Source organism: Pyxicephalus adspersus, chromosome 5 (genome assembly GCF_032062135.1).
Source record: "Pyxicephalus adspersus chromosome 5, UCB_Pads_2.0, whole genome shotgun sequence".
NCBI classification, from domain to species: domain Eukaryota; kingdom Metazoa; phylum Chordata; class Amphibia; order Anura; family Pyxicephalidae; genus Pyxicephalus; species Pyxicephalus adspersus.
In genome coordinates, this window is record NC_092862.1 from 93,012,237 (window position 1) to 93,030,028 (window position 17,792).

General features: G+C 35.5%; 1 protein-coding gene across 2 annotated transcripts in view; it reads left to right on the top strand.

Moving 5' to 3' along the window:
* The window catches only part of ITPRID1 (ITPR interacting domain containing 1), a 75,347-nt gene that overhangs the window by 35,782 nt on the left and 21,773 nt on the right, over positions 1 to 17,792 (top strand). For both annotated transcript variants that reach the window (XM_072412137.1, XM_072412138.1), the window contains 6 exons: positions 1,671 to 1,712; positions 2,643 to 2,694; positions 8,633 to 8,713; positions 9,411 to 9,613; positions 10,381 to 10,916; positions 16,254 to 16,308. In XM_072412137.1, coding sequence (XP_072268238.1) covers positions 1,671 to 1,712; positions 2,643 to 2,694; positions 8,633 to 8,713; positions 9,411 to 9,613; positions 10,381 to 10,916; positions 16,254 to 16,308 — 969 coding nt within the window. The remainder of the gene's footprint in view (positions 1 to 1,670; positions 1,713 to 2,642; positions 2,695 to 8,632; positions 8,714 to 9,410; positions 9,614 to 10,380; positions 10,917 to 16,253; positions 16,309 to 17,792) is intronic.

The window sequence follows — 17,792 nt, forward strand, 5'->3', positions numbered from 1 at the left end:
CTAACAATAGTTCTATGTAAACAGAAATATTCTTCAATCAATAAATGTTTCAGTGATACCATGAGATTATGGGAATTATATACATGCTCACATAGGCGGAAGAATTGCTGTGCAAACATTACATGACCAGCTGTTCCTGGCTCCTTTATTATTGCATGATCTATCAGGAACAGAAACTGATCAGATATTAGCTTTCACTTTACCACAAACATTGAGGAAAGTAATGACTGGGCTGGTGGTTGTAGTAATACCAGAAAAGTTGTATGAAAGTTTGACATTGAATATATGCATTTATGTGTTATTTATGTAAATACAGGTCATTGTCCTAGAGGATCTGAACATAATATTGTATTAAGTATTTTTTTGCACAGATTTTCTTCAGATTGAAGTTAAGATTAATGGGCAATATGGGCCTGATTTATTAAAGCTCTCCAAGACTGGAGAGGATACACTTTTATCAGAAAACCACTGATTGGAAAGCTTTAATAAATCAGGTTCTATAGAAGATAGACTATCATGGGTGGATGTGAGTGATCCAGCAAACCTAGAATGGACTTCCTAAAATCATTTGGGTAAAATGCACACATTATAATGCAGGTTAATGTGATTTAATTTAAATGGATTTTCTAACGCACTGCAATGGACCAAAAATCATGCATACATTATTTTTGTGAGAATAGTGCACCACAAAGCATAGGAAAGATGCTCTTCAGATGTACTACCCCAACACACTTCTCTAAACCTATGTACACACATCAGATGATCCTTGCCTGATACAAATGATTGTTTCAGACCAAAATCTGAAATGTGTACAACCAACTATTATGATGGATCCAACAACCGATGGTGAACAACCGCAATACAAGTCAGTGCTGCTCGCTTGTTGTCCCTCCTCCCCTTATACACATTGGTACAATGCATTGGTCAATGGGCCATGACTGGTAAAAACATACAGTTTAAATATTTTCTGGCATAAAGCTTATCTGAACTTTAGAGTAAACATTTGGAAAATAAATAGGAGGCTGTCCTTGTTTAGCTTCTTCTGACTATGCTGTGTACCCTAAGCTGAGCTACATTTGATAGTATCTAAGTATGCAGATCAGGAAAAGAGAACTCATCATTTCGGGGTCAGAGGGTCTGATTTGTTAAAGCTCTCCAAAACTGGAGAGAATGCACTTTTATCAGTGAACCTGGGTGATCCAAAAAATCTGGAATGGATCTGGTCTAGGAGTGAAAACATTTGCTAACAAATAGCAAACAACTTTAATAAACCTATTTCAGGTTTGATAGATCACCCAAGTAAATTTTTTAAACCAAGTTTCAGTTTATTTTTCCTCATGGGGGTTTTCCTCCATACATTTATTAATATTTATTATTATTCCCTAAAATATCTTGCCAGCTACAAGAACAAGCTGTGTATTTTCAGATTAAACTGCTTAAAACATTTGATACAAAAGTGTGTTGTTTGTAAAGGCTAGGTATACCATTGTAGTAATAAAATTGCCACCACTAATAGATACACCGGCTCACTGCTAGCATGGGCAAACTATTAGCTTCTACCAAACATGCAGTATTAAATATTTAGGCAAAAAAAAAATATATATATATATATATATACATATATATATATATATATATACATATATATAGTTTATTTTTTTTCTTTACAGGGCTAAAGACAGATAACAACAATCAAGGCTTTTCAGTGAAAGGTAAGATATTATCAGAACTGTGAAGTGGAGCAACTACAAAGCAAAGATAAAATGCAAAATACATGAATACATTGCAACCAATGACACTTCTAATATTATTCATAATGTTATTCTGTCATAATATATATGTGTAATACATACGTATCTGTAATTAGTTGACCTTACGCTAAAATAAATCATCTTTAAATTAGCCTGAATTAACATATATACACTTAATTGCTTCCTTATTTTGCCAACACTAATTCCCAGTCACAAAAAAATTTAATTTGTTTTGTTTTAGAATCTGACTCCAAGTAAAGCACTGAACAGTCAGGTTTTATAGATTATGAGAATTTTCGGATGTCGGTAAAGTCTAACAATATAAAATAGGCTATTGAAAATTATCTCCAAACATGCCAAAATGATTTAGTGTTTATAGGGTACTCCTTTTATAGGAGCTGCAAAATGTAAAAATACATGAAAACTTTATTAAATGCATGTGCTCCAGTTTCATATGGATGAGGTGTTTGTATAGTGTGTGTGTGTTTAGTTCTGCCCAACCCTTGGTATATATGGCTTTATTGCTATACGATAGGCTGATTGCTTTTTCCAGCTCTGCTGTTTTGAATAAGCAATACTCATTGTTCCCTGTTTATGTCATCTAGGTTGAAACCCGATTATTATAAATATTTACTTGTCATATCAGGAAAAATGTGACGTTCCTATTTGTCTTTTGTGTTTCTGCACACTGGCATGTAATAACACCTATGTAATTTCTGCCATGTATTTACTGAATAATATTGGTAGTATGAACATTGCGTTATAACAGAAAAATAAAAGTACCTTCCATGTGTACAAATACATGCTTTTAGTTATGTATACAGTGTTGTATGAAATTCAATGTGATCACAGTATGTATCCATATAACTTTTCTTTTCTTTTACTGTTTAGGCTCAACATACAAAATGGGGATGATCAAACTATCTGTGAAAGAGTATATGAGGCAAGCTTACTTTTATTTGTTCATTCAAGCATTTTTGTTTACAAATTTTTATACAAATGTAAAGTGACTATAATATAGTAATATTATAATTGTTACTGTATTATGGTAATAACTATATTCTTTATTACTATTAATAATTGCAAAGCTGAGGTTGTTTGTAACTAGATTTTTTTGCGGACCACTGGTTGTTGACCGCTGGTATATGCAATACAATAGAATGCATCTTATTACAAAATACATGACCCGGGTAGCTGCTATGTCACCAGTCTCTCCCATATCTATCCCAGCTAACTACCATCACCCCCCTTCACCCCTTCAAATATTACCGTGTTTGGAAGAAATTGGCTGGGGTCAGCGTTTTTGTTTTGTCCATTTTTGGCCCCCAGGCACACCCCCTTGCCTCGGGTTTCGATATCAATCCCCTCACCAAGCTCCTCACTGTCCAACAGTTGCCACAATGGACACCATGGACACTATACCAGTGATGAGTCCTATAAAAATATTCTACCATCAACCAGACCCTGCCTTCCCTGAACCCCAACTGCCCCAACCCAACCAACTAACCGACAAACTACCCAAGTTCAGGGTGGGCAGGAAGCTCACTCTAGCTAGCCAACTACCAATGCCCCCCTCATTCTGCCTAGCCCTTTTAAATCCTCCAGACATCTCTCCACCCCTAATGATCACCCCACCATAACCCACACCCTTCTCTTCCTGCCTTAACCCTTACATGACTGGTTCCCATTAGCACCCAGGGATAAGGCCCCTGCGCCTATGCTGTTAAGGGCCTGCCTGCCTTGATAGGGGCAACTATCAAAGCAACCTAATAGTGCTATGCTACTAAGGTAGCCTGTTCCCAAATTTAGGAAAGGAATACTAGTCCAAAACCTGTAGCTATACTGTGTTGTTTTTATAGTTACTTAGTTTATGTTTACAATGAAGTTGTAGAATATGGATTTACAGTAGTTTTTAAAAGATTTGATCAATCACCTTACATATCTAAGTTAGTGTAACTTACTACTTCAATCCTAGCACCTAAAGTTTGAGGGTTTTTCTTCAGCTTGGGTTTACCTATTGGGTATATATAACACATATAACACCCCCAGCAGGTTAAATGCAGTACCCACCCAATCATTTTGTTGTACTTTACCAAATATAATTAAATATCCTAACATTTATTCTAGTTGTTGCATTACATAATGCACAAAAAATTATTTATATTGAGTGTAGTTTGTTTTTAACTGTCCTGGCTGATGTAAAAATGTATATACCAATATTTATTCAGAGCGTTAAATTTGAAAAACAAGTAGCTGTGAATTTGTACCTTAATTATGTATAGTCCTGCAAAGCTGTTTTTTGCAGGAGCTGTTTATTGTTTTTTTAGTAAATTTATCTTTTTTAATAACTGCCAAGTAGTTACAAGGCTGTCTTTCTGGTTCTGTTCTGAGTTAAATGGTGCTCTGTACTTGTAAATCACTGACTTCTCAGCAGGTACCTAGACATACAGGAAAAGCTTGCTGGCAGAGCACATTACTAGGTTCCCCTGGTTTGCTTTGTCATGAGAAGATAAAAAGTAAAGAAAAGTAATTTTTCAAAATAAAATGTGTGCCTGTTAAGCTGCGTACAAACGTGCAAAAATTATCGTTGGAAACGAACGACTAACGACCGTTCGTCCGATAATTGTTAACAAAAAAAGTGCCCAACTACACTGATGAACGAGGATTGTCGCTGGAAACGAACGGCCGTCCAGGCAGATCTGATTGGGTGGCGATTGTGTGTAATCTATTGTGTATACGGCCGTTCAGTGATCACGTATGGTTCTGCAGTACACTTTCTCCTTTACATGTCACTTCCTGCATCGTTCAAACAATCGTATCCATTATTGGTGGATTATATTTGAACGATCGTATCATTACAGCATGTACAGAAATGTGCACAATACGATCGTTCAAAATAATAGTGCATAATCGTTAGTCGTTTGTTTTCTAACGACAATTATTCCAGATTTGTACCTAGCTTTAGGCACATCTAACAATATAAGTAAAAACATATAAAACAAACAACTAGTCATAACTAGTCACAACTAGTCATTTCAGAAACCACTAGTCTATAACCAGCTTTAGGAACATTGTCACTTCTTCACAACAAACCGAAACCAGAACACAACCAATCCTGTTACAATAAAAAAGCTAAATATTCCTAGTGCTAAACATTTCCTACCCTAATGTTTAACGCCTAATTAAATCCTTGAAATAAGATAATAAATCTTACTTTTTCCATATCCCTAATCAGGACATAGACTAATACAGGATTTTCAATTGGAGGGCTGGATTCCTGAGGAAAGCAATGCATTGGTTGCTGCATTGCAAAGTAGCGAATTATGAGTTTTATACAATTGTTCCACCAGGTTTAAGGGCTTAAAACTATGTCAAAACCAAACATGAGCTTACTTACTGTATACACAGTACACCACAGTCCTCATATCCACAAAAAACAGCTTTTATTTTTGCAAGTGAAATGCTAACAGACAGTAGTATGTAATGCAGGGTGCAGAGGTCCGTCAAGTGCAATGCAGTGTACAGCAGATTTAAAAATTAAAAATAATATTAGTGCAGCATTCCATTGAAGTGGCTAAATTTCTGCTGGTTCTCTCTTGTGGCGGGCAATAAGCACACACAGGTTCAGTCTATAAATAATTTTTTTTGGTTTACTGAACTTTAAAGAACAAACAGAGAGAGCTGGGGTTGGGGTGGGGTGCAGAGTGTTCTGACCTCACATAACATTGAGGGGTTAGTATCCCAGGCCAAATCCTTATTGAGCTCTTCCTAGCCATCTTTCTCTCTCCACTCAGGGAGATCTGTTGAACTCTAGTAGCTTGCCATTAGCTCTCAAGCTGACAGTCCCTAAATACATGCACCACTGTGAGATCTTGTCTTTAGAATTGATTGACAGACGTTCTCCCCCTCAGGCAGCTAGTCCTTCTTTCAGGACTTCAACAATCCCAGGCCCCACAGCTAATTAGGTCCCAGACCCTTGCCAGGCTAGGCCATCCAGGTTCTCTTGCTCATATTTATTCCAAAGTAAGTACCCACCTTTTGGCTGCCAATATTCGGATGAGGAATAGAACACTCCCTTTTAACATGCTGTCACAATTTTTTGTTATAAATCAAGAATCTTGTATTTTGGAGTGCTGGTGACTTTGTGTTCTGTTTCTGTGACTTCTACAAAATACTTATGACACTATGGTTATCACTTCCAGTACCCTTCCTCTAATACAAGGTCTGTTTGCTGTAAGAAGTGCATTCCTATTAAAGACATTACTTGATCGCACGTCACTGGTTACTTCTTCAACTATTTACAGGGAGATCCTCCCAGTTACAGGAAGAGGAAGCCAATCAATAAATTAGAAGCATTTCCGGATAGAAAAATGAACCATTAGTCACTGACCGACAAACCACAGTATAGTTGTCAGACAACTTTATTTATAACTAGGGACACAATACCGATAATAAACTTAATATTGTGTTGAGAGAGAGAGAGATAGAGATTACATCATATATGCATATTTCAAGACATATTTTGTGAGAACAACATTTTCTGTAAACACATTCTGTAAAACTTTGTTCTGTTTTTTATAGTGGAAAACATTGCCGTGTATAAGAGTCATGATACTACCCTATTAGGATACACCTCAAAATGAATGACCTTTGTAATAAACAAAAACCAGTCACAGGCTTGAAAAAGACCTTTATTTATATTCAGTTACATCCCAGTAATCCAGGAGATTTACCTTTTTTCAAAAGTGCAAGATAAATTGTCATCACAAGTGCATATCTATCACTTTAATATTTTTTCCTATTCTTTTTTAATCCAGACTAACTACTTAAATCTGCGCACTTTTATTGTTTATGGCTGGAAAGATGTTTAAAATAAAAATGATTGTTACAGCTCACACATTCCTATATCAATATATGGGTATGGACATTGCTATTGTATATTTGAAATACTTAATATTTGAATACTAGTTCGTGGCGCTGTCAGCTCAGCACTGTAAGTTTTCAGTTCTGCTACACTGATATTATGGTGGAATACATAGGGGTTAAGAGACAGCATTGTTCCTATTTCAGGGCTAAAAAGAAAACAACTGTGAAAAAATAATAGAGGACCAGGCACTGCCATAGAGGACATGTACCAATGCAGAAAGTATTTTCAAAGTACTGTTTAGAAGAGGAGAGGGTTTTATGAACTCAGACTATGAAACATTAAAAATACACATTAATTGAAATGCCTTAAAGCTGAACGTAATTGGAAAAAATTATGTTGTTTTCCCCCTTTATTTTGAACCTGTAAATGACAGATCCCCACTGCTGAAATGATAGCCAAGGGAGTCCTGAGTGATGCCAATGACCAAATTTGGTGTCCACTACAATTGCCTGTGCTATTGTGGGAGTGTATGGGATCTGTCATTAAGGACTTGAGTTCCAGGACAGGTTTAGGTAAGCACTGCACTAAATTCAACGTGTGTTCATTAAAACCCCCTCTACTTTTTACAAACACTCTTTCTTTGGCTGCCTAGAATGTGGTCCTTTTGGTGGCAGCTTTGCCATCATATAAACAGTGACCAGGACTTTAAATATTTGTATGTGTGCTGCTGACCCTTGGCTGTCAGATAGATTTCAAGCACTGCCAGGGAAATGTTGGGTATTAGATTTCTCACTGTGTTATAGGCATGCACATTTTTAGGACTGGACCTGTGTATGTATTTTACTTTTTTTTAACTGGGTCTCTGCTTCAGAAAATAAATGTTACAGGGACTTAAAGTAATCTTCAGTCCTAAAATGTGCATTTAACATTTAAAATACATTTTAAAAAAGCCAAAACAACTCTGGTAAGATAAGGTACCAACAAAGCAGGGTCACAAAGACATTTTCTCAGTGCAGATAATGGGGTCACAGTTCATGCTTTCTCTACAACCAGGTACCGTTCACTAATTATTGTACATACTGGTTCTACCTTACTGTTTGACAAGTCAATATTCGCCATATATTCGTAGTTTTAATTAAACTAGTAATAAAACAGAAATAGATTTCTACTAATCTTTCCTTAAATATAGCCCAGAACTATGTTTAACCAAACAATAATTACATCATTCAAAACTCCCAAAGACGTCACTATTTCTAACTAAATTCAAGAAATAGGAAAATGATTTCCCAGGAACAGTTTTGAAAGACAAACATGTGGGCTGGAACATATTTGTAATGGCTTACTTAAAAGATACGGACACATTGTTTGTACTATAAGTGCTGGCTTTTGTGACTGATTAATGACCAGCAACTCTAGAAAGCTCATTAAACACACTTAAGATGACAATTTTTTTATAGACATGCAATGAACTGTTTTGTCACTTTTCAAGGCCAATCTCAAGAAAACTATTTTCAGTGCTTTTTCTAAGCAACACCCAGTTACTAACCTAAGCAGGTTAAAAGTTGCTTAATCAACAGTGTGTTTGGCAATGTGATCACCTAGGCAGTTTGATCTCTGCTGTACATTGCTCAAAAAGGAACACATTATTTCAGAAATAATATATTTTGAAAGTCATGGCTGAAGAAGCTGTGTTCCCTGAAGGTTAGCAGCTGATTCACCATCTGTCATAAAACAGAATACCTTCTGTCTCATTTACAGTATAATTAGCATTTGCTAACACCTAACACCTTTATTCTTGCACCTACAATATGCTACCATATTTTGTTTTTCAAAGTAAGGCAATGTGGGTTGAAGCAAATGTATTGTTTTTTTTTTTTTTTTCATCCTCCAGTTTTCTATTTCTTCCTTCTTAATTTAGAAAGGCAACTATGCCTTGTGAAAAGAATTGTACAGATTATTAATTACAGTGTAGAGCTGATAAAGTAATAACATTTTTTGTATGTCCTTTGTCCAGCTCTCTGCATTCTTACATAGAAACACCTCCTACAGCCAAATGGGATGGAGATGAAAAACATGCTCCAGTCGCTCCTACAAGGTGGGTTGTATGAATACATTTATGAATCAATGAGCATTTCTAAGGGAATGTATACTTTGTCAGAAATTCAGATGGGGTTCTGTCCACTTTTTGTTGAGAGCAGTAATGTAGAATCAGAAAAAACAACACACAGATAAATGTGGTTTCACTTTAGAAGAGTTCGAAAGCAAGCTAAGATATTCATTTGCAAAGCACAAAACTTTGCTTCATAATAAAAAATTTAAGGTGCTGCAATGGTCCAATCAAAGACCAAACCTTAAACCAATCAATGCTGCGGTGGGAGAGCTGTGCATAAATGAATGCCTGTAAACCTAAACGGACTGAAGCAATGTAGTAAAGAATAGTCCAAAATTCCTTTACAATTATTTAAAGACAAATAAAGTCATACAGAAACATATTACTTCAAGTTATTGTTGCTAAAGATGGTCCTACAAGCTATTGAATCATGATGCGTATTAAGATTTTAACACATTGCTTCTCTATTTCGGCATTTTTTTCGGTAAATAAATAATGACACAGTGCAATCTGTTTTTTGTTATTTTGACCTGAGATTAGATTTAAATAATTTTCAGATATGTTTTATCATGTCCTGATACATACAACTCTATAATTGAAAGAGGTTGTACTTTCTTATTCTTATTACTGTATGTATATCAGTAGTATACTAATTCAAATTAATTTTACTTTAAAATTAAAGTGTGGCGGATATGCTTAAACTATGTGAAGCAGACCCAACTGAACTCCTTATCGATCTGGGATTTGGAATTGATGAACCTGACATCTGTACTAAAATTCCTTCCCGCTTTCTCATGACACCTTCTGAAGCTAAAGGAATTAACACTCGTGTCTTCATAGAGGCCCAAAAAAGACGGATGGAAATTGAGAACCCTAATTTATGTGGTTTGTAATTTAAGATTTATTTAATATTTATAATTATAGCAAAACATGTTGTATCTGAAAACTGGTGTTAATATTTGTGTATACTTACACTTTGTAATAAAAAACTGCAAGAAAAAATATTAAATAATAAAATTTCAACCCCCTAAAAATGCAACAGGACATAGATGCTTGATTTATTGATTCAGTATCATGTTAGAAAAATTATAATAAGTATACATAGCATATTTGAAGATTATGGCACGCACCTACCTTTGTGGCCTACATCTTTGACAGGTCCTGGATCCTGTCATCACTGCATTCCCCACAGCCATCCATGTTCGGGGTTCCCCACAATCCTCTTTTGGTAGTTAGGTGGGGCAATGCATATGCATAAGTTAAATTGTCTTGGCACTTAAAACTATTTTCAGGGGGTCCAAGGGCCTTACCAGGCTCTAAAGTAGTGCCATGCTCTACATTGCATTGTGCATGCTCTGTGCAGTCTACAGTAAAAATTGAGTCACCAGGTAACCCAAAAAATATTTTTTAGGCAAAAGCAACATTTCCTGTCTTTTTTGTTGAAAAGCTTACCTCCTGGAGACTTTTTATTTTGGAGAGCTTACATTTTCAAGTTTGTTATAGGTTTGTAATTTGCAAAAAAATAAGCTAGATAATAAGCAAGATAAAAATAGTTATCTTAAATTTATTTATCTTAAGACTGAGGAAAAATTTAAAAGAAAAAATGTATAATTGAAAAATGTAATGTTTAACAATGTATTTAAATTTTCCAGGTCGATTCCGTCAGCTGGAAGTTTTAGAGCAAGTGACAAGTGCATTTTCATCTTTGCTTAATGATGTTCACGTATTTCAAAATGGGGAAAATAAAAATGTGAAAAAATCTACACTAACACAAGAAAAACGAAAGAGAATACGTCAGCTGCTTTGGAAGGTGTCCAGACAGATGAAAATAGTTGATGAGAATCCAGGCCCTGATGTGGTTAGCAAAGGCCCAATTGAGAAAAAAGACCAATGTGAGCCAATAAAAGATACTGAAAATGTAAACTTTGCGAAGAACAAAAGTACTGATCAGGAAAATGCAGAGGTTTTATCCAAAGAACAAATTCCAAGCATGGACAATGAAAATGTCAGTCCCTTAAGGGCAGAACTCCAGCCAAGTACACTGTCTGCAAATGTAAAACAATACAACCTTCCTGAAATGTCTGGTAAAATCAGAACATTGAGAGGCTCTAAACTTATTTCTAAAACATTCAGAAAAGCAGCTTTACAAAACAGACTCCAACCGCCAGATTCATTTGAAATGGAGGAGGTAAGTAATCATTTTGCAATATAACAACTATTCTCAATCATTTTTATTCTCATTTGATTCCTTTATATTACAATGCATGTTCTAGCTGGCCAGCTAAGTCAAAGTCAACACTTTCCAGATAGTCTAGATAGCTTGCGGTAAATGTTATTTTAGCTATAGAATAGTGACAAAGTGTGATTTTGGAGTAAACTGACAGTCAAATGAGAGATATAGAACTAGGTCTGGCCAGTAAAATGCACTTTGCATTACAACTGAGACTGTATCTATGCTCAAATCCACTTGTAATTTAAAGTGATATTATTATTTCAATGACCAGAGAGCTCATTTTAGAAATTATTTACAATAAATAAGTAGAGAAGAAGGAAGTAAAGGAAAACTGGAAAGGTCAAGATAATGTCAAAAATGTGTAAAAAATGAAAAATGATGGTATAAAGCTAATTTAATTACTTTGAGAAGGGAAAAAATACTCGCTGAGAGAGATGGGACAAAGAGTAAAGCAAAGAACAGACCAGACTCATCAAGCACTTAATGCATGGCTTTTGGATATATATTATCATTTATGCTCAAGAGGCCACTTCAGTGCTATTGTTGTTTGATCAAGCCTAATTTGAGAAGACAAACAGGTTATACAAAAAGAAAAGAAAAAGAAAAGAGACAGCACAGTAAAAGCTGCAAGGAAGCATTTATAACATTTTGTTGCATTGTCATAGTAATTCAGCCTGATTGGCATATGTTCAATCTTTGTAAGACCCCTAAACATCATTCCTTGTTCCCTTTTTTGCATTAAGAATGTAAAATACCAACATATATATACTTTAAATTGCTCCCCTACATCCCATCTCCTTGTTCTGTGGTATCTTCCATCTGTCCTATTCTTGGTAACTAGGTCTTGCAATAATAGGGTGAAATTGGTTATTCTAAAAAAAATGTCTTAATGCCAGTTTTTGTCTTTTACTTGCATGATAAAATGTGAATTGTTCCCACATAAAAACACACCTAAAAACATTATACTGTATTTTTAAGAAAACATTGGAACCATGGAACAAAATATTGCCAGTTGCAATTTTTTATGTCACATAATATTGGTGCAATTCACATTTTTGGTAAAAAAAAAGTAATCATTTCAGTGCAGACAAATACAATTTAGTCCACATTCTTTGGTAAAATATAAAAGATTGGGTTGTTTTTGGTAAATAAATGCCCGAGTATGTCAATCTCCAAAATTCCAAAGTATTATGTAGTTTATTTACACTTAAGTCCTGCACTCCTGTGCATCACATGACTCTTGGACAATGGGCATAACATAACCCTGACCCCTGCACTCTGTACATTACTGATGACTGGGTGTTATTCTGGAGGAATAGGTATTCCCAGGCAAGCTGCATGAGAACTGCCCTGTGTATTCTCACATGTGACTCTGAAACCAATGTGGCAGACCAGGTCCAGTTCAAATGGGGAGGACGGGATTAAAAAATGATCTAAAGTAAACTGTAAGAACCTGGCTGTGTGAAGTGAAATCAATGAATGCATTTAAGCTACAGGACAGGGGAGGATAAAGATGGAAATTCAGCTTTAGTTATTCCAGTAAACTCCTTCCCACTGTAAGAAACAATTTGGGGATGCCCACTTTTTGTTGTCACTTCCTTGATTTACCTCAGATCTTTCACAATCCCTAAATTATCACGTCATAATAGGCTGTTACTAGATTTCTATAGAACTTGCCACATTTCTCCCTGGGACATGGCTATCCTACTTCTTTATATGCAAGTAGTTCCAAACTAGCTTGATAATAGCTATTTGGAGACCAAACAGTCATTACAATTTCTTGGTCTTCCTTTCACTGCATTTTTTTAAGCATTTTGGTTGTGTGTTTGGGGGGTCATTGTCATGCTATAGAATAGTTAAGATGCATCAGATCAATTAGATGTCCCACGGATAATATTTGTAATGTCTAACTGAAAAGTATAGAGGAAGTTTTAAACAGAAATGTAATGTTATGACATCATTATCTAGAATTCAGATATCCCTACACTGAAACAAAGCAGACATGATCATGGTAAAATTTACCATGCTGAAAATAAAATATACCTTCATTACAATATTAGAACACTAGATTTACAGCAACTGTCACCTAGGGGGGCTTATCTGACACAGCACAGTTACAAATCTGCACAAATAGTTCTATGTGGGCACATAGTGTATAGGATGGCAGACCACCAGGTATTCAGTTTGGCCTCAAATATTTACACATATATTTTCAGTAAGCTCTCACACATCTCAATGCACAGCCAAATTAACAAAGAAATACCCACCTAGCCTGCCCACACTATATCTAACTTATTTGTCAGATAAAATAACTTCAGCAATTCCTTTGTCAGCAATACTTTTTGGAGATTATTTGATATAGTTATTTAGCTATGGCATATGTAAAGGAGGTATTCTAAAACAAACAATAAACACATGATGGCAGTTCAAATATCATTCATATTATAGTTCTATCTCAAGAAATCTTGGCAATACCAAAGTTTCAGCACTCATTTGTGCCAAATATAAATTTAAATAGTCTTCGGATGTAGTCTCTTTAACAAGGAATTGATTAAACCATCAGCCAGTTAAGGGAGCCCACTTTCCGAGAACACTAGGCTCACTTCTCTAGGTGGAGTAAGTCTACCTTAAAGCATGGCACCACTCTTACATCTATTTTACTATGAGCTGCAGTCTTACTGCTAAAATCCTAATGTGCTGTACAGAGGTACCAAATGATCGCCTCTGGCTCTGTGCAATGACACTTTTTTGTGCTTTTAACTAATAATGTTGACATTTTTTTGTGCATCCGTGTTTTTCATATGCTTATTCAAAAGTGCTTCTTAAAAGACCCACACTGTGTTCATACTGGTCTGATCATCTTAAAATTGCTGAGGCTTCTCTTCTAGACTAATTGATAATATTTCTCAAGATTTCATGATGTAATGCTGCAAATATCATACAAAAAAAAAAAAAGAGTTTCTTAAATGTCAGATTACATGCCCACAGTTTTCATCTTTTAAGCAGAATTCAAACATGTGAACAACTATAGTATATTACCTTTTAAATAGAACTAAACCTTTATCTATGGTCAATAACCCAGGTCAGCATGAGAAAAAAGGTAGCAAGAAAAATTGCCATACACAGAATTTCATAATAAATAAGAATTGGCCTAAACTTTGCAGCAGAAAGGGGCAATCAATTCCATCAATCAAAATTGTAATTTTTAGTTTTCTAGGGATGGGCTTAAAAAAGTCACACATCATCATTACATTTCTAAACCACTAAGGTACTTACGCTATTTACTCATTCACTATGTATATATCAGTCTTTTTTCTTTTCTGTTTAACACAAAAAAATAACATCCAGTCCATCTATTTTTATCCTTGTGTAGTACCTATGTCAAAGAGTCTGTTAAATGAAGCATTGTTTGTTAGTCCACAAGCTGTACTTGATTTCTACATTTAAAAAAAAACGTGCAGCTTTAGTCATTTTATTCTAGTTTACAGTCAATAAAATATAATAGGTGTGACAAATAGAATCCTCACTTAGCAGATGCTTAGTTTGTCTTTGTAAACCTAGGTTTGTATCAGCCTGTTGGATTGCCTAGGGCTATTGGCTTCTAATCTTTATTTTAGACTTAAGCTATTCTTAGGCAGTAAACTGCCAACTCCACATTGGGTAATGGGCTGACTCAAGCCCAAACATAAACAAAGAAGAACAAGCTGAAGAGGCAACATTTTTACAGAATGCTTAAGTCTAAAAAAATACATAAAATATATATCTTTTTATTAATTTACAAAGAACATGTGAAAAAAAATGAAATCTGCAATCTATATAAACTTATTCCTAATTAAGTCCCAAATTCTGATGCATGATGTTGTGTGTGTATATATGAACCACAACTTTTTTGGTCAAGCAAACTTTTTTGGTCCCCAATTATAATGGACAGGCGCACTGGCCAATAGGAAGCTGTAAAGAATGGAAGGATTTGCATATTATCTTAAGCAAATATTTGCAAACAGAATGTAGTGGGTTCGGGGTAAGAAATATTTGAGTCCACCTTCCAAATTATGTGACACCAGAAGCCCATTTATATTCTTTATCCATTTCACAGTTAACATGAAACCACATTTGTTCTTGTTTCTGTATCAGAGCAATTTATATTAATATTTACCTTACTTATATTTACCAAACTTCAAAAAAGTACCAAAGCCTAAAGAGCAAGCCTGGTCTAATTAAAAAGCAGTTTATATGTTAAAACCAGGAACTGTTGAAGTCACTGAAAACAACCAATTAACACTTTTACCTGCTTTGCTTGCAGTGGGACATCCACACACATTCTGTAATTCTGCCCATCCCCTTCATTACAACTTGCTGATTAGCAGCACAGATTACAAACAGCAAAGCAAAACATTGGAAGAATTTGCATTTTAGATTCCAGAATAGGAACACTATGGAACAGGAAATGCATTGTTGATGAGTCCTAGTAGGCAGGAGAACACCATCAGTTTTTAAAACTGAAACTTTTTGCTAAAACTACAATCCAAGATCCAAGCATTAACTGCTTACCATTTTGATTGTTAAAACATTGTGCATTATATATTGCATATTTTTGAATAAAATATTTGTTTTTAATTTGTTTATAATTTTTACATTTCCTGCCATGTCTCTGCAACCCCGTTCTGCATGTAGTGCACAGGTTTCACCTGGTTGCAACAGTGGTTATTGCCTGTGCGATGTGTAGTCAAAGTAGTCTCTATTGGAAGCTTGTGTGCAGAATGACAAGACAGGGACAGAGGACACAGAGTTGTCACCCTATAGCAGGATGTATTTGTGCAAGGACCTTCATGGTATTACCATTAGATGTTATCCCAGATGATAACCACCAACCTTAAGATTGCATTATTATGTTAACAATGGTGGAGTTTAGGGACTGCATTTAAAGTGACTTTGAAAGCAATTTGTGTTGAGAGAACTATGGAAACTATCATTGCTGTCCCCTTCTGATAATATTAGTTGCTAGTGTCTCAAATTAATTGTTAAATGTTTTAATATTAGGTTAACAACCAACATATGCAATCTGATGTTTTAGCTTTAAAAGTTTAATTTACAGTTCTAGGTCAGTAAAACAAATAAATCCAAAAGCTAGCCCTGTTATTAGGGACTTTAAGTAGGCGGCCAACAATAAAAGTCATGTGCTTTTCTCAGTATGGGTTCTTTTTAGAAACATTACAACCATATCTTACAATGTAGAATGTATGTTTGTGCTTAGTGCTGTGGATATTCATCATAAAATTTTGTGTATTTTAGGTACAGAGCTTTGAAGAGGATTATCCAAAGGCACTCGGTCTAGACAGATTTTCAGGTAGGTCTTTCTTTTGTTCATTTTTTAGGTTGGTGTGACTTTCAGAATATAAAAAACTGTATCACTCCATCTTAGTATGGAAATCTGTGTCATACCACTTAGTTCTCAAAAAAGCCGAGGGTTGTTGGCTTACAACAGGGGTTAAGAGTTAGGTGCATTCCTGTAACATCAACAGGTATTTTTCTGTATTTGCAAGGTGTTTAACCTTTTACCGCCCAGCCCTGCCCTAAATTGTTCACCACATGTGACAGGCACATTTTTATATTTTTGTAATTTTTCACATACAGTTTTAAAATATTTGTAAAAGACTTCCTAAATGATACATTCTCCAAAAGCAAAGGACAGGTAGATTATTAGAACAAAAGATAATGCTGCTGATTTTGTATACTTTATGATTAGTGGTTTAGTTGTAAAAAAGAGGGGGCACGGTACTATCCATGATAAGAGCATCATTGTTATGTAAACGTGCCCTCCCTATGTGTCATTCAAAGGGGAAGAAACTTCCCCCAGAGTGACATCATGATAACAGAACCCACTCACTCTCCCATTACAGATCTGGGCCTGTGGGTGTGAACTGGCCAGAGTCGTGGACCACCAAAGAATTCTTTGCAAAGAAAGAGTGGGCACACGTGCCCATTCCTGAAAAAAATGAGGGCACGGCCTTCCCACCCGTACTTGCCCCACTACACCCCTGCCTAAAATATAGTACAAAAAGGACTTTAAATCCACTATTTATAGATCATATCACACAATTAAATTCATAATTTAAAGCATTATTTATTGTATTTCTAAAAATCTGAAATGTTTATTGTGACAAAAACATTAGCTGTACATCCAATTTCACACAGTATTCAACGAGTTTCGCAACATAAGCTGCCAAAGAACTTATGAGACTGGTATCATGTTTAGAAACATATCTTCGATATATTAAAGCTAATTCAGCAAAAACTACTACTGCAGTTTCTTGAATTGACAGATCCAAGGGGGACCAAATGTAGTGCTGGCATTCATAATTAACCTGGCATCTCAATTTAGACATAGGTGGGCCATATCATAGGATTATGGATGAGCGAGAATGCCTCCGACATTCTCGTGAAAATTTCCTCTAGGTTCCGCTGGGTCCGCGAAATTTTGCAAAATTATCGAAAATCGCTATAGGAGTATTATTATAGCTATTGCATTCATTAATACAGCCGTGGGAATCCTTCTGTCAGTGAGCGATCAATTGCTGTTGCCGCCCTGTACTAGTAGTATGTGTTCCTGGATAGAGAACACAAGACTCCTGTGTTCTAGGATAGAGAAACTCTATCCAAGAACACAACTAGTAAAGGGTTGAAAGAGCAATCAGGGGAGCTGAGCTGACAGACTGAATTTAAAAAATTTGCTTGCTCATCCCTACATAGGATCTATAGGTCTTAGGGTACTCATGACCAGGGTAGCTCGGACCTTCTAGCCCATCCCTTATAAACACCATTGTCATAACT